General features: G+C 43.8%; 1 protein-coding gene across 4 annotated transcripts in view; it reads left to right on the top strand.

The window, feature by feature from the left end:
• The first annotated feature begins 2,191 nt into the window (after nucleotides 1–2,191).
• Nucleotides 2,192–20,571, top strand: part of DVL3 (dishevelled segment polarity protein 3) — a 72,675-nt gene continuing 54,295 nt past the window's right edge. For all 4 annotated transcript variants that reach the window (XM_070753766.1, XM_070753764.1, XM_070753767.1 and 1 more), the window contains exon 1: nucleotides 2,192–2,435. In XM_070753766.1, the coding sequence (XP_070609867.1) occupies nucleotides 2,269–2,435 (167 nt within the window). In that variant the 5' untranslated portion in view covers nucleotides 2,192–2,268. The remainder of the gene's footprint in view (nucleotides 2,436–20,571) is intronic.

Here is a 20,571-nt window from a genome sequence, read left to right as displayed (position 1 = left end):
TTCTTGCAAAGTGTTATTACTGCAAGAAGAGTGTGTCGCAGTCCCTCCCTGCAAAGCGCAAAAGCAGATGGGAGGCATTGCCCCACATCTCAGGGATCTCCAGGCCTGGGTGTGAAGATAAACACCAGCATGGGATGAGACTCAGCGGAAGCTGAGAATAGAAAGATGCCAAAAAGGCAACTGAAGGGATTACGGGGCCGGAACAGCTCCCAAACAGGAAAGAATCCAGCCGTTGAGATCTTAGATGACAATGACAGATGACAAGAGGCCTGACCCAAAAATAAGATAAAAGCAAGTATGACCTAGATAAGAGAGAGAGGGAGGGAGGGAGGGAGAAAAGAAAGTGTGTCTGTGAGAGAGAAATTATGTGAGAGAGAATGTGAGCGAGAAAGAGAAAATAAGATTGTGTGTGAGAAAAAATGTATGCATGAAAGAAAGAGCAATTGTGTGTGAGAGAGCAGAGAGAAAAAGAGATTGTGTGTGAGAGAGAAAGCAAGAAAGGGGGAGAGAGATAATGGGAGAGAGAAAGAGGGAGGGAGAAAAAAGTGTGTGTGTGTGAAAAATAGAAGAGAGGGAATGTTTGTGTATGAGGGAGAAAGTGAGAAAGAGAAAACAAGATTGTTTGTGTGAGAGAGAAAATGTGTGAAAGAAAGAGCAAGATAGTGTGTGAGAGCAGAGAGAAAGAGATTGTGTGAGAGAGAAAGCACAAGAGATAGAAAGCTAGAGAGGAAAGAGAGATAAAGGAAGAGAGAGAGAAAGAGAAAAAGGAGTGAGGAAGAGAAAAAGGGAGGGAGAGAGGAAGAGAAAAAAGTGTATGAGAAAGACAAGAGGGAATGTTTGTGTAGAGAGAATGTGTGTGAGAAAGAGAAAACAAGATTGTGTGTGTGCGAGAGAAAATGTGTGAAAGAAAGAGCAAGAGAGATTGTGTGTGAGAGCAGAGAGAAAGATATTGTGTGTGAGAGCACAAGAGATAGAAAGCTAGAGAGGAAAGAGAGAGAAAGCCAGAGAGGAGAGATAAAGAGGGAGAGAGAGGGAGGGAGGGAGAAAAGAAAACATGTATGTGAGAATGTGAGTGAGAAAGAGAAAACAAGATTGTGTGTTGAGAGAGGAAATGTACATGTAAAAGGAAAAAAAAAACAGAGCAAGAGATATTGTGCCTGAGAGAGCAGGGAGAAAAAGATTGTGTGTGAGAGAAAGCAACAGAAAGCCAGAGAGTGATAAGAAAGAGAGAGAAAATGAGGGAGAGGGGGGAGAAAAAGTGTGTGTGAGAGAGAAATTGTGTGTGTGTGTAAGAGAGAGAGAGAATGTGAGTGAGAAACAATATTGTGGGTTGAGAGAAAATGTACCTGTGAAAGAAAAAAAACAGAGCAAGAGATATTGTGTGAGAGAGAGCAGAGAGAAAAAGATTGTGTATGTGAGAAAAAGCAAAAGAGAAAGCACAAGAGAGAGAGAAATCAGAGGGGAGAGATAAAGGAAGAGAGAGACTCTGAAAGAGTGAGTGAAAGGAAGAGGGAGAAAGAAGGAGGGGTGGGGGAGAAAAAGTGTGTGTGTGTGAGAGAAATTGTGTATCTCTGTGTGAGAGAGAATGCGAGTGTGAGAGAAAAAACAAGACTGTTGAGAGAGAAAATGTATGTATGAAAGAAAAAAAAACCAGAGCAAGAGATATTGTATGTGAGAGAACAGAGAGAAAAAGATTGCTTGTGTGAGGAAGCAAGAGAGAAAGCACGAGAGAGAGATAAAGGAAGAGGGAGACAGAGACAGGGGGAGTGAGAGGAAGAAAGAGAGAGAAAGATAAAGGAAGAGAGAAAGAGGGAGAGAGGGTTGGGAACGACCGCCAGATCCATCCACCCAAACTCCCCCACCACAGGAACCGCCTTTTTCCCCTCAGCGGGGACGAAACTGGCACCCCTCCCCCCTCCCCCTCAGGCACGCTGAGAAAGGCGGCTGACCCTCCCCCTCCCAGCCGGGGCTGCGCAGAACTCCTCCCTCCCCCACCCGCCTCAGGGAAAGCGAGGGGCGGGGCCTGCCCAAAGCCGAGCATCCCCCGGGGCGGCGCCGGCTGCCACTCGGAGGGTCCCGGGGCGGCTGAGGCGGCTGCGGCGGCGTCTCCTCACGCAGGGGAGGAGCCGGCAGAAGAAGAGGCGGTGCCGGCTGGGCCGGAGCTTGCGCGCTGGGGCCGGGCGAGCGGGCGGGCGGCGCTGGCACCGGGTCCGAGAGAGAACAAGGGGACGAGGCCGGGCGGCGAGGCGGCTCGGGCGGTGGGAGGCCATGGCGGCGTCGGAGACCAAGATCATCTACCACCTGGACGACCAGGAGACGCCCTACCTGGTCAAGCTGCCGCTGCCGGCCGAGCGGGTCACGCTGGGCGACTTCAAGGCGCTGCTCAACCGGCCCAACTACAAGTTCTACTTCAAGTCCATGGACGATGATTTCGGGTGAGATTTTTTTTTTGGCAGGGGACGATGGGCCTGGGAGTCCCCGCGGGCCTGGGAGGGAGGAGCAGCCCTCTTCTTCCCCCCCCTCCCGCCGTCTTGGCCGACCCATCCAGTCCGTCCTCCCCAGCGACCCCTCCCACCCCCCCTCAAACCCTTCGGATTGCAACTCCCATCCTCCCCGGCCTGGGCGCCGATCGGCTGCTGCGGGTCGGGGTTTTTGCTGGCGCCGCGTCGCCCGGGCGGCGTTTTTGCTTTTCGCTTGGGCCACGAAAGGGAACAAAAAAGAAAAAGCAAGACAGCCCCATGCTTATAACCCGCGCCTAACCCGGTCGTGGCTGGACGGGGGGGGGGGGGCTGATTCGGGCTGTCGGGTTTACTGAAGCCCATCCACCCGGGTCGGAGCTTGGGGAGGACCCCCAATTTGAGGGTTAGGACCACCATCACCCCAATTTGGGCAGTGGTCCTTCCTCCCCCCAATTTGAGGGTTAGGACCACCATCACCCCAATTTGGGCAGTTGTCCTTCCTCCCCCCCAATTTGAGGGTTAGGACCACCATCACCCCAATTTGGGCAGTTGTCCTTCCTCCCCCCCAATTTGAGGGTTAGGACCACCATCACCCCAATTTGGGCAGTTGTCCTTCCTCCCCCCCAATTTGAGGGTTAGGACCACCATCACCCCAATTTGAGGGGTGGTGGTGGAAGTCCTTGGTGGTCTCTGAGCTTGAGTTGTTTTTCTTGCAAACATTTTGTGATCCAAACTAGGGAACATCATCAGCGCTGGAAGAGAGTGGGGTTGGCAGGGAGGAAGAGGAGGAAAAGAGGACTCAGACTATTATAGGGCTTACATTATATTATATCATATTATATTATATTATACTATATTATATTATATCATATTTATTATTTATTTAATTCGACTTCTGTGCCGCCCAATCCTGAAGGTCTCAGGATTATATTATATCATATCATATATTATATCATATCCTACCCAGGCTTCATGCTCTGGGGAATCCAGAGCATGATACTCTGGTCTTTCGAGACTGAAGGATGCCAATGCAAATTATATCTCATATATCTATTATATAAGGTATGGGAGTAAAATCTAGAATTGGCTAAAAAAGAAATGGCAAAGGAAGTGAAATTGAATAGAAAACCTAAAAGATTAATAATGGATAAAGGAATTTTTGACATGTTAACAAAAATATGCAAGCATAAACGTTAACCAAATAATGTAAAAATATATAGGTATATCTCTGTTAGAACTTCTGATAGAAATGGAGATGTACCGTAAATACCCCAAGTGTGTGTTTTTGTGTTTGTCTTTTAGGTGTGTTATGTTTTAATTTAAAAATAAAGGTTTAAACAAAAAGGAAAAGAGGAGGAAGGGGAGGCCTGTGGGGTCCTTGCTGTTTTCTGACTTTGGTTGGGTTTTTTTTTTTTAAAGACATTTCATTACCCAACTATGTCACATCATCAATACTGTGGGGTTTTTGCAGGGAAGAGGAGGGGGAGGACTGTGGTGTCCTTGGTATTCTCTGAACTTGCTTGTTTTCTTGCAGACTTTTCATGATCCAGACTAATAATTTGGATCATGAAACATCTGCGGGGAAACAACAAAGACCAGAGAACGACAAGGACCCCGGCGTTCCAACCCCGAGCTACAAATATCCTCTCTTTGTTTTCCCAATAAATTCTTCAAAGGCCATTAAACTTTCCTCCTTCCGAAGTAGAGGCGCAAACGGCCAGTTCCAGCTCAGCAAACTCTGCTTCATCCTGGATTTCCTCATTAATTTTGATGCTGCCAATTTATTTTGAGGTGTGGTGTAGCCAATATCGGGTTGCTACCTGGCACTTGCCACACGGGTTACCAGTAGTGAAAACGGAACTCACGCGCAGCTTTGCATCGCCGCCATGCGCTTGTATGTATCCCAGCGAGATTTTGCTTCTGTGCAAGCGTGGAAACACAAAATTTGCCAAAATCTCTCTCGTGTGCATCCTCTCGCAATATTGTGCTTCCTGTGCAGAAGCAAAATCTCGCGGGGACACGTGCATGCTGGCGACCCAAAGCTATACACGCATTGCACCCCTAGCGGCGGTAAGTAGCAAACCCCGTCTGGGTGTAACGACTCCCCCCATGGAGATGTTACCCAATAGGTTGGACTTTAAGCCAGGGGTCTCCAACCTTGCCGACGTTAATCCTGGCGGACTTCAACTCCCAGAATTCCCTAGCCAGCTGTGTCTGTTTCCTTTTCCCTTACCATCTAAAGTGGAGCAATTGCAGAGGAAGGGATTGCAAGAGAGTAAACTTTGCTGGCTGGGGAATTCTGGGAGTTGAAGTCCGCCAGGCTTAAAGCCGCCAAGGTTGTAGAGCCCTCCTTTAAGCTACTCGAGCAGGCTGGGTTCAAATGAGACCCGCAACCCCAGAAATCCTAGCCCAGGTTTAACCCGAGGCACTGAGCTTTACATCCTTATGATCCCTGTTGCTTGGACTGATCATTAGGCCAATTAAGATGGTGGTGTTCAGCAGTCTGTAAACGCTAGGCCATAATTGGCAGTTCCAAGCTCTCAGCTTTAATTGGCATAGAGCCTCTCCTCAACCTCAAGAGCAGCTCCATGTTGGCTTAGAGCTTCATGATTTATGAAAGAAATAACTTGCGGAAGGTTGGATGTTCAATGTTGCAAGAGCATCAAACTACAGTGTTCCCTCGATTTTCGCGGGGGATGCGTTCCGAGACCACCCGCGAAAGTCGAATTTCCGCGAAGTAGAGATACGGAAGTAAATACACCATTTTTGGCTATGGACAGTATCACAAGCCTTCCCTTAACACTTTAAACCCCTAAATTACCACTTCCCATTCCCTTAACAACCATTTACTCACCATTATTACTGGTCCTCACCATTGAATAAGACACTTAGTGATCCTGATATTTATAAACATAATTATTTATTAACAATAATTTTTTTTTTTGTTATTTATTTGCAAAAATTATTAGTTTGGCGATGACATATGACATCATCGGACGGGAAAAACCGTGGTATAGAAAAAACCCTGCGAAGTATTTTTTAATTAATATTTTTTGAAAAACCGTGGTAAAGGCTATTCGCGAAGTTCGAACCCGCGAAAATCAAGGGAACACTGTATAGCATTAGCATTTAGACTTATATACTGCTTTTACAGCCCTTTCTAAGTGGTTTACAGAGAGTAAGCATATTGCCCCCAACAATCTGGGTGCCGACCTTGGAAGGATGGAAGGCTGAGTCATCTTGAATCAACCTTGATATCGATCTGCCAAACTGCTGGCAGCCCGTGATCAGCAGAAGTAGCTTGCAGTTATGCACCCTAACCACTGCACCACCAAGGCTCTTGGTCCTCGCACGATCATGGTGTTTTCTGGATAGTCACGTGATCCAAATTCAAAGGCTCGGCATGTATTTTTTGAGAGTTGCAGGGTTCTGGGATCACCGGATCACCATTTGGGATCTGGCCCAGCTGTCTTCCGACAAGCAAAGCCAAAAGATTGAGGTCAGATTCACTTAATGACGGTGTAGGGTGTTTAAGAACTTCAGTGATCTGCGTTGCAGCTGTGGCAATAAACCTAGCAAAACTCGTTCGGCTAGCTGAATAACCGCTTTGCTTAGCAACGGAAATTCTGATCTAATTGTAGTTGTAAGTGTGGTCCCTGTATATGTGGTCCTTGATGTACAACCCATTCATTTAGCGATTGTTTGAGATTAACAACAGCACTAAAAATGGGGACCCTTTTTTTTCACTCGTGCAACCATTGGAGCATTTCCTAGTTACATAGAAACATAGAAGACTTGTGGCAGAAAAAGACCTCATGGTCCATCTAGTCTGCCCTTATACTATTTTCTGTATTTTATCTGATATTTTTGGATATCTTAGAAGATTGACGGCAGAAAAAGACCTCCATGTCCATCTAGTCTGCCCTTATCCTGTATTTTATCTTAGGATGGATCTATGTTTATCCCAGGCATGTTTCAATTCAGTGACTGTGGATTTACCAATCATGTCTGCTGGAAGTTTGTTCCAAGGATCTACTACTCTTTCAGTAAAATAATATTTTCTCACGTTGCTTTTGATCTTTCCCCCAACTACCCTCAGATTGTGTCCCCTTGTTCTTGTGTTCACTTTCCTATTAAAAACACTTCCCTCCTGGACCTTATTTAACCCTTTAACATATTTAAATGTTTCGATCATGTCCCCCCTTTTCCTTCTGTCCTCCAGACTATACAGATTGAGTTCATGAAGTCTTTCCTGATACGTTTTATGCTTAAGACCTTCCACCATTCTTATAACCCATCTTTGGACCCGTTCAATTTTGTTACATGATCCAAATTCAGATGCTTGGCAAACGATTCATATTTACAACGGTTGCGGTGTCCCAAGATCATGGGATTCCCCTTTTGTGACCTGACAAGCAATGTCCATGGGGGAGGGGGAGGGGAGCTAGATTCACTTAATGACCATGTGACTAACTTAACAACTGCAAGGATTCAGTTAACCTCTGTGGCAAGAAAGGTCAGGAAAAAAATGGGGCAAAGCTCAGCACAGAAATCGGTTCTGGTCGTAAGTCGAGGACTACCTGCATTGCATTGCAGGATTGGAGATTTGCTGCTCCCTGACCCAAATTCTACTAAGACTTGCACTCATTTTAATACTCCAGGATTCTCAATGCTTTAGAATTTTACTTAATCCCACCCTGACGGTTTTTAACGAATTCCACAGTTCACATTTTGGGGGCTTTGAAGATCTGCTTCGGATCAAGCAGTTTGGCCAAAACGCGTTGGGTTAATGGAGAAAAGATGCTCATTTAAGATGGCGAAACCCTCCGGGCAGAGGGAATTGTAGTAGCCAGACGCTGATGTACTCCTGGACTTAAGCTCCTGGCAAAGTTGGGCTCTTGCTTTGTTTTCCTGCCCTATGGAAAGTGGAGGGCTTCCTTTTGTCAAAAGTCATCCAGATTCCAGTTCTCTGAGCCTGCAGCTTTTGTACAGCGGTCTAGTGGCAGATCCTCCGAACAACAATGTGGGTTTTTTCCAAACAAATAATCCAAAATGATGAATGCTGATTGTTTTTTGGCTTCTGTCCTGGGATCCTGCTTGGCAGAATGCTGGAGAGTTTCAATACCAAATTAGTAATCTTCCAGAAAGATGGTAGAAAGATGAGTCTTTGATCAGTCTTGGGTCTGGATAGGATCCTGCCATAGACTCAAATTTCTCACTTTCTCCTCTCCCTCCCTCTCTCCTCCTCCCCCATCCTCCTCCTTTTCCCTTCTCCCCTTCTCCTCCTCCTCCTCCTCTTCTCCTCCTCCTCCTCCTTCTCCTCTCACTGTTGTAAGTAACTGCTTGGCTGAAAAATACTTTTGGTGGAACTAAATATCTTTTGAACAAATGGTTTCCTAAAATAGCCCTTTTGTCCTTGCTAGTTCAGAGTTCAGCTGGTGGGGTAGGGCCGGGCTAGGAAAGCTAGGAGGTTTTGGTGCTGGGGGCAAACAGGGAGGCCCCCTTTCTCTCTCATACTGCCTGCCTAGTGGTTGTTTGGCCTCCAGCTTATTGGAGATTAAACCCAGCTAGGCCTCAATGTACAACAGCTCATTTCATGACCATGGCGGTTCGAAGTTACAACGGCCCCGAAAAAAGGGAACTTATGTCCATTTTTCATACTTAATGGCTATTGCAGCATCCCCCATGGCCATGTGATCAATATTCACATGCTTGGTTTTTTTAGTATTTTTTTATTTATTCTCCACAATTTCCACACACACACATATATATACTGCTCAAAAAATAAAATAAAGGGAACACTTAAACAACACAATATAACAATATAACAAGAGCCTACAAAACTTTTGCCAGACCCATCCTAGACTATTGCTTATCTGTCTGGAACCCATACCACATCTCAGACATCAACACCCTTGAAAATGTCCAAAGATATTTCACCAGAAGAGCCCTTCACTCCTCCACTCGAAACAGAATATCCTACAAAAATAGACTAACAATCCTGGGCCTAGAAAGCCTAGAACTACGGCGCCTAAAACACGATATGAGTATTGCTCACAAGATCATATGCTGCAATGTCCTACTGGTCAATGACTATTTCAGCTTCAACCGCAATAACACAAGAGCATGCAACAGGTTCAAACTTAATACGAACCGCTCCAAACTTGACTGTAAAAAATATGATTTCAACAGTCGAGTTATTGAAGCGTGGAACTCATTACCGTACTCAATTGTGTCAACCCCTAACCCCCAACATTTCTCCCTTAGACTCTCCACGATTGACCTCTCCAGGTTCCTAAGAGGCCAGTAAGGGGCATACATAAGTGCACTGGTGTGCCTTTCGTCCCCTGTCCAATTGTCTTTCCTTTCTCTCACTTATCATATATATTCTCTTCCTTTCATATATCCTCTCCTCTAAGTTCACTTTCATCCTCTTTTATATTATCACATGTCTATCTTTCTTCCTATGTATTTGTGTATAGGACAAATGAATAAATAAAATAAAAATCAATCAATCAATCAAACTTCTGTGAAATCAAACTGTCCACTTAGGAAGCAACACTGATTGATAATCAATCTCACATCATGTCAGCACATTCAACTTTGTACAGAACAAAGTATTCAATGAGAATACAGTATTTCATTCATTCAGATCTAGGATGTGTTCTTCGAGTATTCCCTTTATTTTTTTGAGCAGTGTATATTTCAATGCATCTACCTTAAGATATATCAATAACATTCACAATTCTACATTTTAATCCAATCATTCTTAAACCAATATCCTGTTTTGCACCTATTCTATATACTACTGCTCATCAGTCTGTTTTCCTCTTTTCTTTACACTCCTCTCCTTCTGTCTCCATCTTTTCTTTCTATCTGCATATTCCTTCTCTCCCCTTCCTACTTCACTACCTCTCTTCTCCCTTCACTTTCCTAATTCCTCTTTCTCCCTCTTTGTCTTTCCCTGAGTGATTCTTATCTTAGTTCATATTTAGCAGACTGATAACATATTCCCATACATTTTCAAACTGTTGGCATCTCTTAAATTATTTTTATATAATTTCTATAGACATAATTCTTTAATCTGAATATATGGTATTAATCTAATGCTGCCTCCTCAAAACTTAATAATTTTGACGCTTGGGTCTACCACCATTTATTCTCCATTTTCTTCTTTTACCGTCATTCTAATTTAATTTCTAAATATATTCATTTTCTAACCAATCGTAAAACTTCACCCATACATTATAATATCCTGTATCTTCCTTGTCTTTAATTTTCTTTTTTCTTTTTTATAAATTTCTTTATTGAGTTTTCACATATAGTTCAAATCATACATTATTCTGTTTTACAGATTATAAACCATCTCTTTTAAAATTCTTATAATAAATTTTTACCTGTTACATTCCATTATATACATTATATTTCATACTTTTATATTCTAATATTTATTATATTCAATAACTGGTAAATAAAACTTTTTACAAGGTAGCTGTAGATTGTTTCCATTGTACTGTTGCTTCTTATTATATTGTTTCTATATTCTCTTTTGAACCCATTCATGCCATTTTTGCCATGTTCGTTTTGATTCTGTGATTTTGTTTCCCTTAATTGAGTTAGTGAGTTCATCCATCTCCACGCATGTATATATCTTATCTATAATTAATTCTTCCGTTGGGGTCTGATCATTTTTCCAGAGTTGTGCTATCGCGATTCTCGTTGCGGTGTTTATGTGTGTTGTAAAAAGCATTGTTTGTTTTGAGTAGTGTTTTCTCCAAACTCCTAATAGCATAGCTTCTGGGGTAAATTCTATTTCCTCTTTCGTAATCTCTGAAAGCCAAGTATGAGTTATTTTCCAAATTTTTTGTATCATAGGACATGACCACCACATATGGAAAAAAGTACCTCTTTCATTTTTACCCTTCCAACATGTGTCTAATAATGTTGGGTAAATCTTTGCAAAGATTTACCCTTGTCTTTAATTTTCATGTCAGTTTGTTCATCTCTGCGCAGTCCAGGATTTTCTTAATTGCCTTTCTATCAGAGGGAATTTTGGCTGCTTTCCATTTTTGTACAATATTCACACACTTGTGAATTTATCATATTTATGACAATTGCCAGGGTCCCTTTTCCGACCTTCTGACCAGCAAAGTCACTGGGGCAGCCAATATGCACTCACTGGCTGTGTTACTAACTTAACAACTACAGTGATTCACTGAACAATTATGGACAAAACAAGTAAAAGGGGGCAAAATTCACTTAACAACTGTCTTGCTTAGCAACCAAAATTTTGGGCTCAGTTGTGGCCCTAAGGCAAGGGCTACCTGTAGATCTGGAAGTGAGGGCTATCTGTAGTGCAGAGAAGAGCAACAAAGATAATTAGGGGACTGGAGGCTAAAACATATGAAGAACGGTTGCAGCAACTGGGCATGGCTATTTTAATGAAAAGAAGGACCAGGGGGGACATGACAGCCATGTTCCAATATCTCAGGGGTTGCCCCAAAGAAGAGGGAGTCAACCTATTCTCCAAAGCACCTGACGGTAGGACAAGAAGCAATGGGTGGAAACTAAACAAGGGGAGAAGCAACTTAGAAGTAAGGAGAAATTTCCTGACAGTCAGAACAATTAATCTGTGGAACAGCTTGCCTCCAGAAGTTGTGAATACTCCAGCACTGGAAGTATGCTTTGTATGTATGTATGTATGTATGTATGTATGTATGTATGTATGTATGTATGTATGTATGTAAGGTTGGGATCCCTTTGGGGGTCGAACGACCGTTTCATAGGCCGTTTCAAATTCCCACAGTATTAGGAATTAAAGTTTCTATTGTGGCGCCTTGGAACATACTTTTACAATCCGACCAATCGGGCGTTTACGGTGGGGGTGTCACTCTAATCTTCCTGACAATCCGCTTACAGCTCTGTTGGGAGAATTGGCGCTAGACTTATGGTTGGGGGTCACCACAACACGAGGAACTGTATTAAGAGGTCGCGGCGTTAGAAAGGTCGAGAACCATTGCTCTAGGCCAAGGGTGGGCAAAGTTGGCTCTTCTATGACATCTGGACTTCAGCTCCCAGAATTTACGAGGTAGCATGATTGGCTCAAGAATTCTGGGAATTTTGAATCCCACCATTGGGACTCATGTGATTAAAAGTTGGGTACTTTGCTACCGGCTCATATTTATACACCTTTTGTAACTTTCTGACAAGCAAAATCCATGGGGAAGCCAGATTTTCCCAGTCCACCGTGTTACTAATTTAACAACTGCGATGATTCACTTACCAACGGCGGCAAGAAAAGTCTGTAAAATATAATAGAATTCTTTATTGGCCAAGTGTGATTGGACACACAAGGAATTTGTCTTTGGTGCAGATGCTCTCAGTGTTCATAAAAGAAAATATACAATTGTCAAGAATCATGAGGTATGAGCCAGATGAGGCAAACCCCACTCAACTGCCTCGCTCAATGACAGAAATTTTGGGTTCCATTGGGGCGGTTGTATGTTGAGGAATACCTGTAAACTATTTAAATGCATACATTTATTTATTTATTTATTAGATTTGTATGCCGCCCCTCTCCGTAGACTTGGGGCGGCTCACAACAATAGCAAAGACAATGTAAGAACAAATCCAACAATTTAAAAAACACTAAAAACCCCATTATTAAAAACAAACATACACAGAAACATACGATGTATAAACTGTATAGGCCCGGGGGAGATGTCTCAGTTCCCCCATGCCCGACTGCAGAGATGGGTCTTAAGAACTTTACGAAAGGCAAGCAGGGTAGGGGCAGTTCTAAACTCCGGGGGGAGCTGGTTCCAGAGGGTCAGGGCCGCCACAGAGAAGGCTCTTCCCCTGGGTCCCGCCAAACGACATGGTTTAGTCGACGGGACACGGAGAAGGGCAACTCTGGGACCTAACTGGTTGCTGGGATTCGTACGGCAGAAGGCGGTCCCGGAGATATTCTGGTCCGATGCCATAATTGTAAATGTTTTTTTTAAATAATGTTTTATCAAAAGGCAGTTCCAGAGGCTGCACGAGAGTAGGGTCATTCCTTGTGATTTCAGAGGGTCCAAAGGCCTGTCGGGTCACGGTGTCAAAATGACACCATGTCACACATTAAGCCATCCTGTTTAGGATTCACTTTCAAAACAGGCATTTTGTTGGAGTCCCTTATTCTTTCTTCCCTCTACTTTTGTTCTTCGCAATGGCATTAAAATCACCAGGAGGTTCTGGAGGTGGAAAGGAGACCTATACTGAGGAACTAGACTTGACGAAGTCAACCTGATATTTTTGGATATCTTTCTAGAAACATAGAAGATTGACGGCAGAAAAAGACCTCCTGGTCCATCTAGTCTGCCCTTATCCTGTATTTTATCTTAGGATGGATCTATGTTTATCCCAGGCATGTTTAAATTCAGTTACTGTGGATTTACTAACAACGTCTGCTGGAAGTTTGTTCCAAGCATCTACTACTCTTTCAGTAAAATAATATTTTCTCATGGGTGAGAATATTTTCCATGGGTGTCTGTGGAGATTCTCTTATCAACCAGGTCATGGTGGTCCCAAAGCTGCTTGTTCCAAAAATGTTTTTTTCTTGAAAATGTTTTGCTTCCCACCCGGGAAGCTTCTTCAGTTTTGACTGAATGGTGGGGAATGGAAAGATTTATATTCTTGGCAGATCACTCCAAATCCTTCCATTCCTCACCATTCAGTCAGAACTGAAGAAGCTTCTTGGATGAGAAGCGAAACGTTTTTCATGAAAAAAAAGAAGAAACAACCCAAAAAGTCCAGATGCCTTTTGGAAAAACAGCTTTGGGGTGTTTTTCCATGAGCTTTCCTGGTGATCCAAGTCTGTTGGTCTTGATGGCAGTGGGATTTCCTCTGAAGGCCATTTCCTAGGACAGTGGTGGGAAATGATGGTCTTTTATGATTTGTGGACTTCAACTCATAGAAACATAGAAGTCTGACGGCAGAAAAAGACCTCATGGTCCATCCAGTCTGCCCTTATACTATTTCCTGTATTTTATCTTAGGATGGATATATGTTTATCCCAGGCATGTTTAAATTCAGTTCCTGTGGATTTATCTACCACGTCTGCTGGAAGTTTGTTCCAAGGATCTACTACTCTTTCAGTAAAATAATATTTTCTCATGTTGCTTTTGATCTTTCCCCCAACTAACCTCAGATTGTGTCCCCTTGTTCTTGTGTTCACTTTCCTATTAAAAACACTTCCCTCCTGGACCTTATTTAACCCTTTAACATATTTAAATGTTTCGATCATGTCCCCCCTTTTCTTTCTGCCCTCCAGACTAGACAGATTGAGTTCATGAAGTCTTTCCTGATACGCTTTATGCTTAAGACCTTCCACCATTCTTGTAGCCCGTCTTTGGACCCGTTCAATTTTGTCAATATCTTTTTGTAGGTGAGGTCTCCAGAACTGAGCACAGTATTCCAAATGTGGTCTCACCATCACTCTATATAGTGGGATCATAATCTCCCTCTTCCTGCTTGTTATACCTCTAGCTATGCAGCCAAGCATCCTACTTGCTTTCCCTAGCAGCATTGGGTGGCTCAGGAATTCTGGGAGTCGAAGTCCACAAGTTATGAGGGAACCATCGTTCCCCAATTCTATTCTACGAGATTAATGGTCTTGTGCCATCGGCTAGCCACTCCGAGGACGAGATAGGTCAGTTGGAACCATCCGAGAGAACATAACTTATCTTGACAAACTTGAACAATGTGTCCTATCGAAGAAAATTAATTTTATTGTGGAGAAAAGCAAAGCTTTACATTTAGACAGGGAAAAATCAAAGCTATAAATAAGTACAGATCAAAACAGTAACTGTGAGAGGGACATTGGAGTCCTAGTGGATGGTCACTTAAACATGAGCCATAAATGTGGGGAGGCATCAGCAGACAAAAAAAATCTAATGCAATCCTGGATTGTATAAACAGAGGCATAGAATCAAATATCACATGAAGTATTAAGTACCGTTTTATAAAGCTTTTAGTAAGGCCATACCTGGAGCACCACATCTAGTTTTGGTCACCACATTACAAAAATAATGTCGAGACTTTGGAAAAAGTGCAGAGAAGAGCAACTAAGATGATTAAAAGCCTGGAAACTAAAACATACGAAGAACAGCTACAGATTTTGGCTCTGGCTAGTCTAAAGAAAAGAAGAACCACAGGGTGACATGACAGCTGTATTTTTGGGGCTACCACAAAGAAGAGGGAGTCAATTTATTGTCAAAAGCACCAGAGGGCAGGACAAGAAACAATGGTTGGAGACTAATCAAACAGAGAAGCAACCTGGAATTAAGGAGAACCTTCCTAATAGTGAGAACAACTAACCAGCGGAACAACTTGCCTCTAGAAATCATGGGCACTCCATCACGGGAGGTTTTTAAGAAGAGACTGGACAGTCACTTGCTGAGATTGTATAGGTTCTCCTGCTTGAGCAGGGGGCTGGACTAGAAGACCTCCAAGGTCCCTTCCAGCTCTATTCTATTCTAATTATTTACTCAAGCTAACAGACCAGTGGCAAGAGATTGAGAGTTCCTGTCCAAAATAGCTTCAGGATTTAGACCATAAAAAGAGTGGAGAGACTTCAAGTGTTGCAACCAAACTCAGCCAACAGTTCTACTATCGTGGCCCAGACAACATGCTAAACGACAATAAAGTTTGTTTGGTTGGTTTGGGGCTTTAGCATATTGTATAAACTGCTCCATGGGTGGGTTGGTCATTCTTAATTTCTGGCTCGGCCCATTGTGTGGCTGCCCGCCTGGTTGTGTAATTTATTCAAACAAAACATTGGTAAAACAAACAATAGCTTAGGGTGCTTTATAATCCAGATATCCAAGGAATGAAGATAACAGAAAGGAGTGCAGAGGTCAAATGTGCCAACTCAAATTTTGGGGAAGAAGGATTGGAGGGAAAAAATGCAATAAAATACAGGTAGTCATCGACTTATGACTATTCATTTAGTGACTGTTCGATGTTAACAACTGCACTGGAAAAAGTGAGTTATGACCCTTTTCACACTCAAAGGTCAGGGCCCTGGCAATTGCCTCCTGTTTATGATGGTCGTAGCATCCCCGGGTCATGTGACTAACTCCACAACTGCAGTGATTTCCTTAATGGCTGTGATACGAAAGGTCACACAATGGTGCAAAAACTCACTTAACTGTCTCGCTTAGCAATTTTGGGCTCAATTGCGGTCATAATTTCAGGACCACCTGTACGCATACAGTAAAATTTTGTGGAAAGAAAATAATATGAATCGGCTGAATTTTGTTTGGTAAAATAAACTTTATTTGGTAGGTTGTCCCCCCCCCCCTCTTCTGATGGCATGCAGTGGGGAAACTCTAGGTCAAGGCGTGGATTTGGCCCACAGGGTGCTTAAATCTGGCCCGCGTGTTTGGCCTGGAAATAGCCAGCCCCGCGAGCCAGATTTAAGCACCCCATGAAGAATCCACACCTCTGGCAGCCAAAATAGGGCACAGGTGGGGCACACGCTCATTTTAGCCTGGTTGGCCAGTAATACCCTGCTGGCCAAAATGGCGTGGAGGGCCGCACCCTTTTCCTGTATGCCCCCTTTTGGTCAGCAAAGTGCTGGACACCATCCAGGCTGTAAATGGGGCATGTGGGGGAGGGGTTGCGTGCGATCCCTCATGCCCCATTTTGATCGGCAAAGGGCTGAAAAGCCATCCAGTCCGAAAAGGGTGCGTGATCTCCTGTGCCATGTTTTGGCCGGCAGGGTGCTGCCAGTTTCTGCATTGCAGTGACCTCCATTTTGATTCTGGATTCTGGCCGGCCCTGACAAGAAGCCCTTGTTTGTTCTTTTGGAAGCATCTGTTCCACCCCCCTCTCCGTCCCCCTCCTCTAAAGCAAACACCAGTAAAATAGAGCAACGGGAGGGGCTTTTCTCCTAATTCAGGTTTCTCCTGACTGGAACTAGTGTGTCCTTTTTAATCCCAAGCAAAATCGAATTAAAAGCCAGCGCCTGACGGTTGCAGTCCCAACTCCTACCCTGAGGATGCAAACAGAGGCCTTTTAATTATCACCCCCTTTTTCTCCAAGGGTTTTATGGCTGCCCTTTTTTTTAAAAAAGGGGACTGGTTTGAGAGCAGAGCAAAGGAATGGGAGACTGGAATTTCCCAGGGCCGCTTGGGTTTTTTGGCAGCCGTCTCTCGCACAGGCAAAGATACGTTGACGGGGATAAAATAATCCGCTGATTTATTTCCATTGTGCGGGAGATGGGTTTGAAACCCATGCCAGAATTATTCCCCCTCCCCTTCCCGCTCCTAGCAGAGACGAAAGGCTTGGATCCCTCGTCCGACAAGCCGTCGCTTTTTCAAACGCCGGCTGGCGTCACGCCCTCTGTCCTTCCTCAGCTTCGCAGGCTGCCAGCGGTGGGTGTTCCAAGTTGGCATTTCGGGTTTGCTGCTGATGACGGTTGGCGGGAGCTGCTGGGCCGTTCTGGGCTGGCGAGACCCGGGCGTACAATACGACTTGTTTTCTTTGCTAATTTTTCCCTTGTTGCACATTTGGCGGAGCGGCGGGCCTGCCTGCCTGCCTTGCCTTGCCTGGAGCAAAGCTGTACTGACGTGGTCCTCCTCCGCCCATTTTGCTGCCAACAGGCTCAGTCAAGGAACAAGGAAAGTTCCGTCCTTAGATTAGCTTGGCGCCTGTCATGGCTCTCGAAAGGAATAAGCTGAGGGGTTTTTTTGTGCAGGCCTGTTATGATACTGTCCCAATTTTTTTCGGGGTTATTTTTTTTCTCCACTCAAAAACATGTTCAATATCATATACCTTCCATCTACATTATAATACAATAATGATCCATTTGCTTTGGTATTTATCCTCCCTCCTTTCTTTTATCACCTGAAAAATCAAATATAAAATTTTCCAACATCCTTGTTCAAAGTTAGTGCCATTAAGCTAATACATCTAATCAAGTATTTTCACCGATCAATAAATTGAGGCCAAAGGGACCTCTAATAGTGCTCAATTTAATTTTCATATATCCTTATTTATTCATACTGTATACAACTCTAAATCCTTATTTCTAGCTTAATTGCCCTTTTTAACATAAAAAGAAAAAACGTTAACATAAACAAGCAAAGAAAAAACAATATTACTTATATCATCATCATCATCATTATTATTATTATTTCAATACAACACAGCAAACGAGATCACTATGCTGGATTTTGTATTTCATCACCAGTCGGGCGATTATTATTATTATTATTATTATTATTATTATTATTAATTATCACATGATTCTTGACAAATGTATATCTTATTTTATGGACGCTGAGAGCATATGCACCAAGACAAATTCCTTGTGTGTCCAATCACACTTGGCCAATAAAAATTCTATTCTATTCTATTCTATTCTATTCTATTAGTTAGATTTGTATGCCGCCCCTCTCCGAAGACATCCCTTCATATTCACTAGATCTTATTGAATATCCTCATAACAATAGCATTACCGGAAAGTGAAGGCCGAGCCGTAACAGATCATTAGACATCAATCAATTAAAATTTACATTATTACACATTCATGACACTGTCCCAATTCTTTAAAGTGGGGGTGGGGGACGAGGGCTCTTTTATGACGGGTGGACTTCCGCTCCCAGAATCCCTGGGTCAGCCAGGGCTTGGCTGACTCAGGAATTCTGGGAGTTGAAGTCCATTCGTCGTAAAAGAATCCTTGTTTCCCACCTCTACTTTAAAGGCTTAAATCAGTGATGGGGAACCTTTTTTCCCTCAGGTGCTGAAAGCACATGAGTGCACGCTATCGCACCCGCGTGACTGTTCACACACATAATTCAATATCTGGGGAGGGCGAAAATGGCTTTCTTCACACACCCCTCCCCCGGAGGCCTCTGGAGGTCAGAAATGGAGCAGCCTCCGAACGCCGAACGCGGAAGTTCGGGTTTGGCGTTCGGCTTCAGGAGGCTGCTGGAAAGCCGCCCGGCTGTTTTAAAAGGTGACAGCCGGGCTGGGGGGCTCCCCAGCAACACCCCGAACCCGGAAGTTCGGCAAAAGTTCGGGGTTCGGGAGGTTGCTGGGGAGCCCCCCAGCCCGGCTGTCACCTTTTAAAACAGCCGGGCGGCTTTCTAGCAGCCTCCGAACGCCGACCGCGGAAGTTCAGGTTTGGCGTTCGGCTTCGGGAGGCTGCTGGAAAGCTGCCCGGCTGTTTTAAAAGGTGACAGTTGGGCTGGGGGGCTCCCCAGCAACCTCCCGAACACCGAACTTTTGCCGAACTTCCGGGTTCGGGGTTCGGGAGGTTGCTGGGGAGCCCACAGGCTGTTTTAAAAGGTGATAGCCGGGTAGCAGCGTTTTTTTGCAGGTTTTTTTTTTGGTTGCACGGATTAATTGACTTTACATTGTTTCCTATGGGAAACAATGTTTCGTCTTACGAACCTTTCGTCTTACGAACCTCCCCCTGGAACCAATTAGGTTCGTAAGACGAGGTATGACTGTACTGTGTTCAGTTCTGGAGACCTCACCTACAAAAAGATATTGACAAAATTGAACAGGTCCAAAGACGGGCTACAAGAATGGTGGAAGGTCTTAAGCATAAAACGTATCACAGGAAAGACTTCATGAACTCAATCTGTATAGTCTGGAGGACAGAAGGAAAAGGGGGGACATGATCGAAACATTTAAATATGTTAAAGGGTTAAATAAGGTTCAGAAGGGAAGTGTTTTTAATAGGAAAGTGAACACAAGAACAAGGGGACACAATCTGAGGTTAGTTGGGGGAACAATCAAAAGCAACATGAGAAAATATTATTTTACTGAAAGAGTAGTAGATCCTTGGAACAAACTTCCAGCAGACGAGGTAGATAAATCCACAGTAACTGACTTTAAACATGCCTGGGATAAACATACAGTATATCCATCCTAAGATAAAATACAGAAAATAGTATAAGGGCAGACTAGATGGACCATGGTGTCTTTTTCTGCCGTCAGTCTTCTAATCCTATCCTTGGGCCAGTCACTTTCTCCCAGCCCTGGGAAGGAAGCAATGGCAAACCACTTCTGAAAAACCTTGCCTAGAAAACTTCAGCGATTTATCCATGCCGTCTCTGAGAACTCCGACCCGAGTGAATGGAAGGACAATATATATAAAAAAGAAAAATCATTACTGTAATTTTTTTTCCCTCCTGAGTAATTTCTTGGCAGGACTTACCTCATTAATTTAACTTGGAGGAAAGGAACCTGTAGATCAGCCTTCCCCAGTCTGATGCCTTCAAGATGTGTCGATGCTAAAACCATTATCCTCATCCAGCGTAATTGAAATAAATGCCAGTTAAGGAACCGAATGGTACTTGGCGGGGAAAAAGAGCAAGGGTGGCAACTCTTTTGGTTGGCCATACTTGGCATTTTGTGGAATTCCCCAGGGTGGTAGAGCTGTGGCGTAACCTGGCCATGTTCTCTTTCTTTTCCTGAGGCTGATGGGGAGAAATTAAGCACTTAATTGATCACCTGGTGGCAGCACCCAGACAGCTGGCCTTAAAAATTTAGTTTGCCTTTTCCAGATCTGTTTGGAGACAGAGAATAACAGAATAAACAGAGTTGAAAGGAAGGTCTTGGAGGTCTTCTAGTCCAGCAAATGCTGGCTGGGGAATTCTGGGAGTTGAAGTCCAGATATCTTCAAGTTGCCAAGGTTGGGAAACACTGTTCTAGTCCAACCTAAGCAGGAGATCCTATACCTGTGATGGCGAACCAATGACCCGAGTGCAGTGATGGGCTGCCAAATTTTTTACTGCCACACTTTGGGCTTGGCTTGTTTTGTGGGCATGGCTTCATGGCCATGTGACCGGGTAGGAGTGGCTTGACAAATCATATGACTGGGGGCTTAAAGGTCATGTGACTGGGCGGGAGTGGCTTACCGACCAAGGTAAGTTTTCAAATAGGTGCTTAATCCACTCTTTCTCAGTGGATTAAGTCACATTATTTGAATAGCCACAAAAAGGACAAATGACAGGCAGCATTATTTGTTGAGGAAGCACAGTAACATTTTAAGGTTTTGTACTGAACCCACAAGGTTCAGTATGATAACAGATTAGGCAAGTAGATTCCCGTA

This window comes from Erythrolamprus reginae, chromosome 5 (assembly GCF_031021105.1).
Source record: "Erythrolamprus reginae isolate rEryReg1 chromosome 5, rEryReg1.hap1, whole genome shotgun sequence".
In the NCBI taxonomy this organism is placed as follows: Eukaryota; Metazoa; Chordata; class Lepidosauria; order Squamata; family Dipsadidae; genus Erythrolamprus; species Erythrolamprus reginae.
This window is presented reverse-complemented; position numbering and strand designations above follow the sequence as displayed.